General features: G+C 40.5%; 2 protein-coding genes and 3 pseudogenes across 13 annotated transcripts in view; all 5 read left to right on the forward strand.

The window, feature by feature from the left end:
- The window catches only part of LOC307170773 (protocadherin gamma-A11-like), a gene marked incomplete at its 5' end in the record, with an annotated part of 204737 nt that overhangs the window by 130588 nt on the left and 59395 nt on the right, over positions 1-14754 (forward strand). The window lies entirely within an intron of this gene.
- On the forward strand, positions 868-3390 carry LOC307170801 (protocadherin gamma-A11-like; annotated as a pseudogene). The gene has a single exon. The product of its transcript is annotated as a protocadherin gamma-A11-like (transcript).
- Positions 4553-8236, forward strand: LOC307170778 (protocadherin beta-16-like). The gene is made up of 2 exons (XM_079892074.1): positions 4553-7186; positions 8175-8236. The coding sequence occupies exons 1-2, from the start codon at positions 4787-4789 to the stop codon at positions 8193-8195; spliced, it is 2421 nt and encodes an 806-aa protein (XP_079748200.1). The 5' UTR covers positions 4553-4786; the 3' UTR covers positions 8196-8236.
- On the forward strand, positions 8249-10719 carry LOC307170891 (protocadherin gamma-A5-like; annotated as a pseudogene). Its single transcript has one exon. The product of its transcript is annotated as a protocadherin gamma-A5-like (transcript).
- On the forward strand, positions 12035-14510 carry LOC307170800 (protocadherin gamma-A5-like; annotated as a pseudogene). Its single transcript has one exon. The product of its transcript is annotated as a protocadherin gamma-A5-like (transcript).

Here is a 14754-nt window from a genome sequence, read left to right on the forward strand (position 1 = left end):
AGTGTCTCTGCAATTTTAAGAAGTGTTTAAATAATTTTAGTAAGAAATTATACGAATCGTCTTCTACTTATTTTCATCTGTTTATTATAGTCTGATCGACTTTTTATTTTAGCATTTAGTGCAGTTGTAATTCAAATATTTATTCTCTTGTTAGAGGTCTAGTGTTTTTCGACGTGTTGTAATTATGTAGTTCATTCGCCTGTACAGCCATGAAAGAAAGAAAATTACTTTTAAATTACTTTTAAAGATTATAAAAAATCCTTGTGTGATTTTCACTTGTTTTTGTGAAGAAGTGAGAAACTCTATTCTGCGTTTGCACTTGCTTCCCTGGCCATGGTCCTGAATCGCGGCGGCGCGGTCATTTACTTAATATATTCTTCTGCATCTCTTTACAGCACACAATCTTTTTGAGATTTTCATCATCTTTTTGTGTCCTCCTGTTCAAAAGTTTATCTATACTATTTCATTTCTGATTAGACATTTCTTGTAATTGTTTTTTAGGAATTTCTCAGTCTCTGACTTGATCAGTGTTCATACTGATATGGCTTTATGAAAACACGAAATGTATTTATTTATTTTTTCCCTTTTATCATTATTAACACATAAAATCTTTGTATTATAGATATTTCTTGTTATGGACATTTTTTTGGTGTTATACTTAAGAACTTTCATACTGAATAACTTTTCTCAAACATGTCTGAAATTGAGGATAAAGATTTATTAATTTTACATGTTCTGTAGTTCATCAGACTGGACTCATAGTGCCGCTGTTGGTCAATATGTCAGTTTATAGAGCAGATCTGCTGCAGTTCCACCCCCATCATCTCCATATTATTAGAGAGAGAGACAGACAGAAGCTGAGAGCGCAGTCTGAAGAGGAGAGAGAAGGCGAATCACGGAGATACTGCATTTAAAACAATTCGATTGTATTACAGACTTTTTTATTCAGTGGTTTTCACTTTGGACATATACATGATTTCCTCCAGTATTTTGGACTGATTTATTTGCTTTCTGTCTTATTTCTTCATCCCGTGGTCTTCTGCAAAATGGTCGACAGAACAATGGCGCGGCAAGTACTGCTGTTTATTTGGTTTCTCTCTCTCAGTTCAGCTCTCGGGCAGGTCAGTTACTCCATTCCTGAAGAAATGGCGAAAGGCTCTTTAGTCGGGAACATAGCTCAGGATTTGGGTTTAGATTTAAAGAGACTGAGATCGGGTAAAGCGCGTATTTATACAGGAGACAGCGCTGAATACATCGAGCTGAATAAAGAAAGAGGAGTCCTCCTTATCAAAGAGAGAATAGACCGAGAGGCGCTATGCGGACAGACAACGCCTTGCGCGCTGCATTTACAGATTATTCTGGAAAACCCGATGGAATTTTACTCCGTTACAGTCGAAGTTACAGATATAAATGACCATTCGCCTTTCTTTAAACAGGCTGAGATGAGATTCAGAATCAGCGAGTCAGCTGTAACTGGGGCAGTGTTTGTTTTAGAGAGAGCAATTGATTTAGATGTCGGGACAAATTGCTTGCAGACTTATGTACTAAAGCCTACGGATAATTTTTCTTTGAAATTACAAAATCAGGCAGATGGTAGTAAGCTTGTAGAAATGGTTCTTCAAAAACCCCTCGATCGTGAAAAGCAGGAGCATTTGTCTCTGGTTCTGACAGCGATAGATGGAGGTGATCCACAATTGTCTGGTACTGCGCAGATACATATTACGGTTTTAGATGCCAACGACAACGCGCCTGTTTTTACGCATAAAATATATAAAGGGAGTATCACTGAAAACGCCCTCAAAGGCACAGTTGTTACAATAGTGAGCGCTTCAGATTTGGACGAGGGCTCAAACGGCAAAGTAAAATATGCTATTACAAATACCCTCGACAATGTTCTGGAACTGTTTGAAATTAACGAAACAAACGGTGAGGTGAGAGTAACAGGGAATATAGATTATGAAAAAGCTCGGCATTATCAAATTCATGCACAGGCGAGCGATGAGGGTGGTCTGACCGATTCTTGTAAAATCGATGTAGATGTGATAGATATAAATGACAATAAACCGCTCCTCAACATCATGTCTAAATTAACCACCATATCAGAAAACTCTAATTCTGGAACAGTTGTAACAATGATAAACGTGCAAGACTCCGATGCTGGTGAAAACGGTAAAATATATTGTTCAATTACTGAGAACATTCCTTTCACGCTAAAATCAACTAATAATAATTTCTTCAGTCTAGTGACAGACAGTGATTTAGACCGGGAGCGAGAGTCTGAGTATAACATCAGTGTGACGTGCGCTGATGAGGGCGTGCCCTCTCTCTCCAGCAGCGTCACTCTCTCCTTACAGATATCAGATGTCAATGATAACGCGCCCGTCTTTGAGAAGAGCTCATATGAGGCTTCTGTCCAAGAAAACAACACACCGGGTCTTTCCATATTCACAGTCAGAGCCAGAGACGCAGATTTTAACCAGAACGCCCGTGTGTCTTACATACTGGAGGACTCGTCGGTTAACGGAGTGCCCGTCTCCTCGTTAGTGTCCGTTAGTGCTGATAGTGGAGTCATACATGCAGTGCGATCTTTCGATTACGAGCAGATCAAAGATTTCCAGTTCCGCGTAAAAGCGCAGGACGGAGGCTCTCCTCCTCTCAGCAGCAACGCGAGCGTCAAAATAATCATTCAGGACCAGAATGACAACGCGCCTCAGGTTCTGTACCCGGTCCAGTCAGGTGTTTCTGTGGTGGCTGAAATAGTGCCTCGTTCGGCAGATGTGGGTTATCTGGTGACTAAAGTGGTGGCTGTTGATGTGGACTCTGGTCAGAACGCCTGGCTCTCATATAAACTGCAGAAAGCCACAGACAGGGCGCTGTTTGAAGTGGGCTTACAGAATGGAGAAATAAGAACTGTACGCCAAGTGACAGATAAAGATGCTGTCAAACAAAGACTCACTGTTGTAGTGGAGGACAACGGGCAGCCCTCTCGATCAGCTACAGTCAATGTTAACGTGGCGGTGGCGGACAGCTTCCCTGAAGTGCTCTCGGAGTTCACTGACTTTACGCACGACAAGGAATACAACGACAACCTGACTTTCTATCTAGTCTTGGCCTTGGCTGTGGTTTCATTTCTCTTTATCGTGTCTATCATTGCCATATTGTCAGTCAAATGCTACAGATGGAGACGCGAGCGGATGTTTTATAAATCTGGAGCGAATCTTCCAGTTATTCCGTATTATCCGCCTCTTTACGCAGACGTAGGCGGCACAGGAACTTTACAGCACGTGTACAATTATGAGGTTTGCAGAACCACTGACTCCAGAAAGAGTGATCTGAAATACGTCAGACCTTGCAGTGAGAGCATCATTAGTCTGGACACCAGTGGAACACAGACACTCACGCATGCGCAAAGGGAGAAACTGACCTTTGATGATTGTGGTGACCAGGTGAGAATTATTTTTATAACTCATTTATGTGATATTTTAAAACGTTTCTCGTGATTGAACAATTTTGCTTGAGTTTTTGACACGGTCACTAACTGGTTTTCTGAAATTAAGTGTCTCTGCAATTTTAAGTTTAAATAATTTTAGTAAGACATGACACGAATCATCTGCTATTTATTTTCATCTGTTTATTATAGTATGATCGACTTTTTATTTTAGCATTTAGTGCAGTTGAGTTGTGTAATTCAAAAATTATTTCTCTTGTTAGGCGTCCTGTATTTTTCGACGTGTTGTAATTATGTAGTTCATTCGCCTGTACAGCCATGAAAGAAAGAAAATGACTGCTTATTTTTCAGCTTCCGAATGACATATACATACATGTATATATATATTTATATATATTGATACGTTAAGTGGAAGTTGCTTTTAATTCCGTTTTTATTTATTTTCAGTTGAAGTATATGGCACGTTGCCACTGAACTGTCATTTTACAAATGTTAACATTATTGACCTGTTGCATGAACAGTTTGTTATTTGCCATTAAAAACAAATCCTTGCGCTTGTTTTTATGAAGAAGTGAGAAACTCTATTCTGCGTTTGCACTTGCTTCCCTGGCCATGGTCCTGAATCGCGGCGGCGCGGTCATTTACTTCATATATTCTTCTACATCTCTTTACAGCACACAATCTTTTTGAGATTTTCAACATCCATTTGGTCTGTCCTCCTGTTCAAAAGATTATCTATACACTATTTAATTTCTGAGGAGATATTTCTTATGTGTATAATTGTTTTTTTTTTAGGTATTTCTCCCTATCTGACTTGATCAGTGTTCATACTGATATGGCCTCATGAAAACATGATTTGTATTTTTTCCCCTTCTATCTTTATTAACACAAACACATACAATCTTTGTACTATAGATATTTGTTGTTATTGATATTTGTTGTTATTTTTGGTGTTATACTTAAGAACTTTTATACCAAATAACTGTTCTCAAATATATATGACATTGAGGATAAAGGTTTATTAATTTTGCATGTTCTGTAGTTCATCAGACTGGACTCATAGTGCCGCTGTTGGTCAATATGTCAGTTTATAGAGCAGATCTGCTGCAGTTCCACCCCCATCATCTCCATATTATTAGAGAGAGAGACAGAAGCTGAGAGCGCAGTCTGAAGAGGAGAGAGAAGGCACAACGCGGAGATACTGTATTTAAAAACCCTTTCCTGGATTTATAGACTTTTCTTGTTCTTTTCACTTTCGATATATACATGATTTCCTCCAGCATTTTGGATTGATTAATTTGCTTTCTGTCTATTCTTCATCCCGTGGTCTTCTGCAAAATGTCGGACAGAACAATGGCGCGGCAAGTACTGCTGTTTATTTGGTTTCTCTCTCTCAGTTCAGCTCTCGGGCAGGTCAGTTACTCCATTCCTGAAGAAATGGCGAAAGGCTCTTTAGTCGGGAACATAGCGCAGGATTTGGGTTTAGATTTAAAGAGACTGAAATCGGGTAAAGCGCGTATTTATACAGGAGACAGCGCTGAATACATCGAGCTGAATAAAGAAAGAGGAGTCCTCCTTATCAAAGAGAGAATAGACCGAGAGGCGCTATGCGGACAGACAACGCCTTGCGCGCTGCATTTACAGATTACCTTGGAAAATCCTATGGAGTTTTATAGCGTTACAGTTGAGATTATAGACGTAAATGATAACGCTCCCGTTTTTGCAGTTAAAGAGATTAAATTTGACATTAGCGAATCATCTCCGACAGGATCTAAATTTGTTTTAGAGACAGCAGTGGATGATGACGTTGGGTTTAATGGCGTGCAGAGTTATTTCTTACATCCCGCTGAACATTTTATCTTAAAGATTCAAGATTTGCCAGATGGCTCCAAAAATGTTGAAATGATACTACAAAAACCTCTCGACCGAGAAAAAAAGGAGCACATTTCGCTGTTACTTACTGCTGTGGACGGAGGAGACCCACAGATGTCTGGAACAATTCCGATTATAATCACAGTTGAGGACGCAAATGATAACGCTCCAGTTTGTTTTCTGTCTGTTTATAAGACCAGTATAGCCGAAAACTCTCCAAAAGGTACCATTTTAACTACAGTTAAAGCATCGGATGCTGACCAGGGACAAAATGGGAAAATAGAGTATCATATTGCGAAATCTTCTGGTGGTACCATTAACCACTTTGAAATTGACAGAAATGAAGGAGTGTTAAGGTTATCTGGCGACACTGATTATGAAAGAGTTAAACATTATCAAATTGACGTCCAAGCGCGAGACCCCGGACGCCACTCTGATACTTGCAAAGTAATTGTTGATATAATCGATGTAAATGACAACAAACCAGTAATTAATATAATGTCAAAGGCAAGTACTCTTTCCGAGAATTCAAAATCAGGAACTGTTGTGACAATGCTGAATGTCCAAGACTCCGATTCTGGTGAGAATGGAAAGGTTCAATGCTCCATTAACGATAATATCCCTTTTACGCTAAAATCCACTAATAATAACTTCTTCAGTTTAGTCACAGATGGTGATTTAGACCGAGAGCGAGAGTCTGAGTATAACATCACTGTGACGTGCGCTGATGAGGGCGTGCCCTCTCTCTCCAGCAGCGTCACTCTCTCCTTACAGATATCAGATGTCAATGATAACGCGCCCGTCTTTGAGAAGAGCTCATATGAGGCTTCTGTTCAAGAAAACAACACACCGGGTCTTTCCATATTCACAGTCAGAGCCAGAGACGCAGATTTTAACCAGAACGCCCGTGTGTCTTACATACTGGAGGACTCGTCGGTTAACGGAGTGCCCGTCTCCTCGTTAGTGTCCGTTAGTGCTGATAGTGGAGTCATACATGCAGTGCGATCTTTCGATTACGAGCAGATCAAAGATTTCCAGTTCCGCGTAAAAGCGCAGGACGGAGGCTCTCCTCCTCTCAGCAGCAACGCGAGCGTGAAAATAATCATTCAGGACCAGAATGACAACGCGCCTCAGGTTCTGTACCCGGTCCAGTCAGGTGTTTCTGTGGTGGCTGAAATAGTGCCTCGTTCGGCAGATGTGGGTTATCTGGTGACTAAAGTGGTGGCTGTTGATGTGGACTCTGGTCAGAACGCCTGGCTCTCATATAAACTGCAGAAAGCCACAGACAGGGCGCTGTTTGAAGTGGGCTTACAGAATGGAGAAATAAGAACTGTACGCCAAGTGACAGATAAAGATGCTGTCAAACAAAGACTCACTGTTGTAGTGGAGGACAACGGGCAGCCCTCTCGATCAGCTACAGTCAATGTTAACGTGGCGGTGGCGGACAGCTTCCCTGAAGTGCTCTCGGAGTTCACTGACTTTACGCACGACAAGGAATACAACGACAACCTGACTTTCTATCTAGTCTTGGCCTTGGCTGTGGTTTCATTTCTCTTTATCGTGTCTATCATTGCCATACTGTCAGTCAAATGCTACAGATGGAGGCGCGAGCGGATGTTTTATAAATCTGGAGCGAATCTTCCAGTTATTCCGTATTATCCGCCTCTTTACGCAGACGTAGGCGGCACAGGAACTTTACAGCACGTGTACAATTATGAGGTTTGCAGAACCACTGACTCCAGAAAGAGTGATCTGAAATACGTCAGACCTTGCAGTGAGAGCATCATTAGTCTGGACACCAGTGGAACACAGACACTCACGCATGCGCAAAGGGAGAGACTGACCTTTGATGAATGTGATGATCAGGTGAGAATTATTTAAAATTGGTCGTTATTTTTTCATAATTTATGTCTTCATTTTGTTTGAACTGCAGACAGAGTCGCTGCTTAGTTTTGCGAATTTAATTGTTTGTGCTAATATAAGAGATTGATAATTACATAATGTTGTATTTTGATCAAATTTTGCAGATTTATATTTTCTGCTGTTATATTGCCAAAGTAGTCTCGCCATACTTACATAACCTGTTTTTACAGCCAATAAATAAAGGCTTTATTATTATTATTATTATTATTATTATTATTATTATTATTATTATTGTTGTTGTTGTTGTTGTTATTTCTTTAGATAACTTAAATGGAAGTACATTTTAATTAAATTAAAATATGAGACACTGTTGCTGCTATAATCTAGTGATTCAATGTCCACTTTAACCTAATTAACCTACGGTGACATGTTCAATTTTTTATTTACCATTGTAACATTTCCCTTGCACAGCTTTGCTTGTCTTTTTGCTTGTCTTTGTCATGAAGTGAGAAACACTAGTCAGCTTCTCTGGCCATGGTCCTGAATTGCATTGAAGCGGTCATTTACCCCATTTATTCTGATGCATCTCTTTTACCACAGACCATATTTAAAAAAAAATAATAATAATAATTCAGCAGCTTTTCTTTCTGTCCTCCTCTTCAATGTTAAACTATACATTCATTTGTTTTTAGATATGTTTTATGCGTATTAGATATTTCTCTCTGTCTCTCTGATCAGTGGACACAGGTCTGATCAAAACACTGATTGAAAAATATTTTTTTTATTTTTTTCAGTCTTTTCTTTTCATTTTTATTTTTAAAAACTACTACAATCCTTGTGTTTTATAGATATTTGTATTTTGTTTTATAGATATTTGTATTGTGATAGACATTTGCTGGTTTTATACTTCAGATCTTTGTTCAGTACATTGCTTTTCTCAGACATGTCTTACATTGAGGATAAATGTTTAGTAATTTTAAATTTTCTGTAGTTCATCAGACTGGACTCATAGTGCCGCTGTTGGTCAATATGTCAGTTTATAGAGCAGATCTGCTGCAGTTCCACCCCCATCATCTCCATATTATTAGAGAGAGAGAGACAGAAGCTGAGAGCGCAGTCTGAAGAGGAGAGAGAAGGCGAATCACGGAGATACTGTATTTAATATTGTTCACTTGGATTTACAGACTTTTCTTGTTCTTTTCACTTTGGATATATACATGATTTCCTCCAGTATTTTGGACTGATTTATTTGCTTTCTGTCTTATTCTTCATCCCGTGGTCTTCTGCAAAATGTCGGACAGAACAATGGCGCGGCAAGTACTGCTGTTTATTTGGTTTCTCTCTCTCAGTTCAGCTCTCGGGCAGGTCAGTTACTCCATTCCTGAAGAAATGGCGAAAGGCTCTTTAGTCGGGAACATAGCGCAGGATCTGGGTTTAGATTTAAAGAGACTGAGATCGGGTAAAGCGCGTATTTATACAGGAGACAGCGCTGAATACATCGAGCTGAATAAAGAAAGAGGAGTCCTCCTTATCAAAGAGAGAATAGACCGAGAGGCGCTATGCGGACAGACAACGCCTTGCGCGCTGCATTTACAGATTATTCTGGAAAACCCGATGGAATTTTATTCGATCACAGTAGAGATTACAGATATCAACGATAATGCGCCAGTCTTTAAAAACAACGAAATTAAGTTTGACATAAATGAAATGGCAAAAACAGGGGCTCGGTTTGTCTTGGAGAGAGCGAATGATCTAGATGTTGGCCGTAATAATCTTCAAGAATACACTCTTAGTACGAACGATTTTTTTACTTTAAAACTGAACAATCAACCTGATGGTGGAAAAGCGGTCGAAATGATATTGCAGAAGCCACTAGACAGAGAGAAGCAAGATCATATCACACTTTTACTGACAGCAAAAGATGGTGGAGATCCTCATTTGGCAGGAACAATGCAGATACAAATTTCAGTTTTGGACGCCAACGATAATGAACCCGTTTGCAGTCAGGCAGAATATAGAGCGAGTATAGCAGAGAATGCACCAACGGGCACTGTTTTAACCACAGTCAGTGCTTCTGATGCAGATCTGGGCTCTAATGGAATAGTTACATTTTATATATCTTCTGACGGTGCATATGATTTGTTTAAGGTAGACGAAACCACTGGAGTCGTGGTATTAGTTGGTGAAGTGGATTATGAAAAAAACAAAGTTTATCAAATTGATGTTCAAGCAAAAGACCAAGGTGGACATTCAGATTCTTGCAAAGTAATTCTCGACGTCACTGACGTTAATGATAACACACCTGCAATAAACATAATGTCGAGAACAAATAGTGTATCTGAAGATTCTAAACATGGAACTGTTGTGGCAATACTAACTGTCCAAGACCTCGACACCGGCGAAAATGGAAAGATTACTTGCACAATTGATAAAGACATTCCTTTTATGCTAAAGTCAACTGGGAATAATTTCTTCAGTTTAGTGACAGACAGTGATTTAGACCGAGAGCTAGAGTCTGAGTATAACATCAGTGTGACGTGCGCTGATGAGGGCGTGCCCTCTCTCTCCAGCAGCGTCACTCTCTCCTTACAGATATCAGATGTCAATGATAACGCGCCCGTCTTTGAGAAGAGCTCATATGAGGCTTCTGTCCAAGAAAACAACACACCGGGTCTTTCCATATTCACAGTCAGAGCCAGAGACGCAGATTTTAACCAGAACGCCCGTGTGTCTTACATACTGGAGGACTCGTCGGTTAACGGAGTGCCCGTCTCCTCCTTAGTGTCCGTTAGTGCTGATAGTGGAGTCATACATGCAGTGCGATCTTTCGATTATGAGCAGATCAAAGATTTCCAGTTCCGCGTAAAAGCGCAGGACGGAGGCTCTCCTCCTCTCAGCAGCAACGCGAGCGTGAAAATAATCATTCAGGACCAGAATGACAACGCGCCTCAGGTTCTGTACCCGGTCCAGTCAGGTGTTTCTGTGGTGGCTGAAATAGTGCCTCGTTCGGCAGATGTGGGTTATCTGGTGACTAAAGTGGTGGCTGTTGATGTGGACTCTGGTCAGAACGCCTGGCTCTCATATAAACTGCAGAAAGCCACAGACAGGGCGCTGTTTGAAGTGGGCTTACAGAATGGAGAAATAAGAACTGTACGCCAAGTGACTGATAAAGATGCTGTCAAACAAAGACTCACTGTTGTAGTGGAGGACAACGGGCAGCCCTCTCGATCAGCTACAGTCAATGTTAACGTGGCGGTGGCGGACAGCTTCCCTGAAGTGCTCTCGGAGTTCACTGACTTTACGCACGACAAGGAATACAACGACAACCTGACTTTCTATCTAGTCTTGGCCTTGGCTGTGGTTTCATTTCTCTTTATCGTGTCTATCATTGCCATTCTGTCAGTCAAATGCTACAGATGGAGACGCGAGCGGATGTTTTATAAATCTGGAGCGAATCTTCCAGTTATTCCGTATTATCCGCCTCTTTACGCAGACGTAGGCGGCACAGGAACTTTACAGCACGTGTACAATTATGAGGTTTGCAGAACCACTGACTCCAGAAAGAGTGATCTGAAATACGTCAGACCTTGCAGTGAGAGCATCATTAGTCTGGACACCAGTGGAACACAGACTCTCACACATGCGCAAAGGGAGAAACTGACCTTTGATGATTGTGGTGATCAGGTGAGATTTATTTTTATGATTAATTTGTGATATTTTAAAACATTTCTTAAGATTCAATTTTTTTGCTTGAACTGTTGACATGGTTGCTGACTGGTTTTCTGAAATGAAGTGTCTCTGTAATTTTAAGAAGTGTTTAAGTAATTTTAGTAAGAAATGACACGAATCATCTGCTATTTATTTTCATCCGTTTTTATTATTGTCTGATCAATTTTTAGTTTTTCTTTTAGTGCAGGGGTGTAATTAAAATATTTATTCTCGTCTGGTGTTTTTCGACGTGTTGGACGTATGTAGTTCATTGGCATTTACAGCCATGAAATAAATAAAAAAAATGACTGCTTATTTTTCAGCTTCCGAATGATTTTCTTTTCTTTTATTTCTTTCTTTGATAGGTTAAGTGGAGGGTTGCTATTTATTCCGTTTTTATTTATCTTCAGCTGTCATGCAGGATTTTGCACGTTGCCACTTAAATGTCAATTTACAAATGTTAACATTATTAACCTGTTGCATTATTTGCAAGTTCGTTACAGTTCGTTATTTGCATTTTTAAAAAATCCTTGCGTGATTTTCACTTGTTTTTGTGAAGAAGTGAGAAACTCTATTCTGCGTTTGCACTTGCTTCCCTGGCCATGGTCCTGAATCGCGGCGGCGCGGTCATTTACTTCAAATATTCTTCTGCATCTCTTTACAGTACACAATCCTTTTGAGATTTTCAACATATTTTTTGGTCTGTCCTCCTGTTCAAAAGTTTATCTATATACCATTTAATTTCTGATTAGATATTTCTTATGTGTATAATTGTTTTTTAGGTATTTCTCCCTCTCTGACTTGATCAGTGTTCATACTGATATGGCCTCGTGAAAACACGAAATTTATTTTTTCCTCTTCCATCTCTATTAACACAAACTCATAAAATCCTTGTATTATAGATATTTGTTGTTATTGACATTTTTTGGTTTTATACTTAAGAACTTTTATACTTAAGAACTTTTCTCAAACATGTTTGACACTGAGATAAAGATTTAGTAATTTTACATGTTCTGTAGTTCATCAGACTGGACTCATAGTGCCGCTGTTGGTCAATATGTCAGTTTATAGAGCAGATCTGCTGCAGTTCCACCCCCATCATCTCCATATTATTAGAGAGAGAGAGAGAAGCTGAGAGCGCAGTCTGAAGAGGAGAGAGAAGGCGAATCACGGAGATACTCTATTTAAAAACCATTTCCTGGATTTATTGACTTTTCTTGTTCTTTTCACTTTGGACAAATACATGATTTCCTACAGCTTTTTGGACTGATTTATTTGCTTTCTGTCTTATTCTTCATCCTGTGGTCTTCTGCAAAATGGTCGACAGAACAATGGCGCGGCAAGTACTGCTGTTTATTTGGTTTCTCTCTCTCAGTTCAGCTCTCGGGCAGGTCAGTTACTCCATTCCTGAAGAAATGGCGAAAGGCTCTTTAGTCGGGAACATAGCTCAGGATTTGGGTTTAGATTTAAAGAGACTGAGATCGGGTAAAGCGCGTATTTATACAGGAGACAGCGCTGAATACATCGAGCTGAATAAAGAAAGAGGAGTCCTCCTTATCAAAGAGAGAATAGACCGAGAGGCGCTATGCGGACAGACAACGCCTTGCGCGCTACATTTTCAGATTATTTTGGAAAATCCAATAGAATTTTACCATGTCACTGTCGAGATAACCGATATAAATGACAATGCTCCTTATTTCAACAAGCCAGATACCTATTTTGAAATAAGTGAATCTGCTGTAAACGGGGCCAAATTTGATATAGAACAAGCCGTCGACCAAGATGTCGGGACCAATGCCATTCAAAGCTACATGCTTTCATTGAGCGATCATTTTTCATTAAAGCTGCACAGTCAGGCAGATGGTAGAAAAATAGTTGAGATGGTCTTACAAAAGCCTCTAGATCGAGAGAAACAGGAAGATATTGCTTTAGTTTTGACAGCGGTAGATGGAGGCGATCCACATCTGTCTGGAACAACACAGATTCGTATAAAAGTACTTGATGTTAATGACAATGCGCCTGTTTTCACCCATTCTGCATACAAAGCCACTGTCGTAGAGAATTCGCCGAAAGGGACAGTTGTCATAAGAGTTGAAGCCTCTGATGCGGATCAGAGCACAAACGGTGAAATTATTTATTCAGTTACCAATACCCACGACGGTGTGCCTGAAATGTTTGAAATAAACAGACACACTGGCGAATTGAGAATAATTGGTGATATTGATTATGAAAAAGCCAGACATTTTCAGATAAATGTTAGAGCGAGTGATCGTGGTGGTCTAACAGATTCAAGTAAAGTAATTATCGACGTTTTAGATGTCAATGATAACAAACCGGTAATCAATATAATGTCAAAGTCAGCTATGTTATCAGAGGATTCTAAGCCTGACACTGTTGTTACTGTTATCAACACGCAAGACGTCGATTCTAATGAAAATGGCAAAGTGCAATGTTTTATTAATGAGAATTATCCATTTGCCTTAAGGACGACCACTACTAATTTCTTTAGTTTAGTGACAGACAGTGATTTAGACCGAGAGCGAGAGTCTGAGTATAACATCAGTGTGACGTGCGCTGATGAGGGCGTGCCCTCTCTCTCCAGCAGCGTCACTCTCTCCTTACAGATATCAGATGTCAATGATAACGCGCCAGTCTTTGAGAAGAGCTCATATGAGGCCTCTGTTCAAGAAAACAACACACCGGGTCTTTCCATATTCACAGTCAGAGCCAGAGACGCAGATTTTAACCAGAACGCCCGTGTGTCTTACATACTGGAGGACTCGTCGGTTAACGGAGTGCCCGTCTCCTCGTTAGTGTCCGTTAGTGCTGATAGTGGAGTCATACATGCAGTGCGATCTTTCGATTACGAGCAGATCAAAGATTTCCAGTTCCGCGTAAAGGCGCAGGACGGAGGCTCTCCTCCTCTCAGCAGCAACGCGAGCGTGAAAATAATCATTCAGGACCAGAATGACAACGCGCCTCAGGTTCTGTACCCGGTCCAGTCAGGTGTTTCTGTGGTGGCTGAAATAGTGCCTCGTTCGGCAGATGTGGGTTATCTGGTGACTAAAGTGGTGGCTGTTGATGTGGACTCTGGTCAGAACGCCTGGCTCTCATATAAACTGCAGAAAGCCACAGACAGGGCGCTGTTTGAAGTGGGCTTACAGAATGGAGAAATAAGAACTGTACGCCAAGTGACAGATAAAGATGCTGTCAAACAAAGACTCACTGTTGTAGTGGAGGACAACGGACAGCCCTCTCGATCAGCTACAGTCAATGTTAACGTGGCGGTGGCGGACAGCTTCCCTGAAGTGCTCTCGGAGTTCACTGACTTTACGCACGACAAGGAATACAACGACAACCTGACTTTCTATCTAGTCTTGGCCTTGGCTGTGGTTTCATTTCTCTTTATCGTGTCTATCATTGCCATACTGTCAGTCAAATGCTACAGATGGAGACGCGAGCGGATGTTTTATAAATCTGGAGCGAATCTTCCAGTTATTCCGTATTATCCGCCTCTTTACGCAGACGTAGGCGGCACAGGAACTTTACAGCACGTGTACAATTATGAGGTTTGCAGAACCACTGACTCCAGAAAGAGTGATCTGAAATACGTTAGACCTTGCAGTGAGAGCATCATTAGTCTGGACACCAGTGGAACACAGACACTCACGCATGCGCAAAGGGAGAGACTGAACTTTGATGATTGTGATGGTCAGGTGAGAGTCTTTATTTACAGTTAATTTTTTTAGAAGTTAACAACTGTTCCTTCCATTTTTGACATCGAACAAAGCCGATATATATGTGTGTGTGTGTGTGTGTGTGTGTGTGTGTGTGTGTGTGTGTGTGTGTGTGTGTGTGTGTGT

This window comes from Squalius cephalus (genome assembly GCF_949319135.1).
Source record: "Squalius cephalus genome assembly, chromosome: 14".
NCBI classification, from domain to species: Eukaryota; Metazoa; Chordata; class Actinopteri; order Cypriniformes; family Leuciscidae; genus Squalius; species Squalius cephalus.

Bases quoted from the DNA above. Each gene is read 5' to 3' on its own strand.
- LOC307170778 (XM_079892074.1), top strand. From the start codon at position 4,787: ATGTCGGACAGAACAATGGCGCGGCAAGTACTGCTGTTTATTTGGTTT. The intron at 7,187-8,174 runs GTGAGAATTATT...AATTTTCTGTAG, and splicing joins TTGATGAATGTGATGATCAG to TTCATCAGACTGGACTCATA.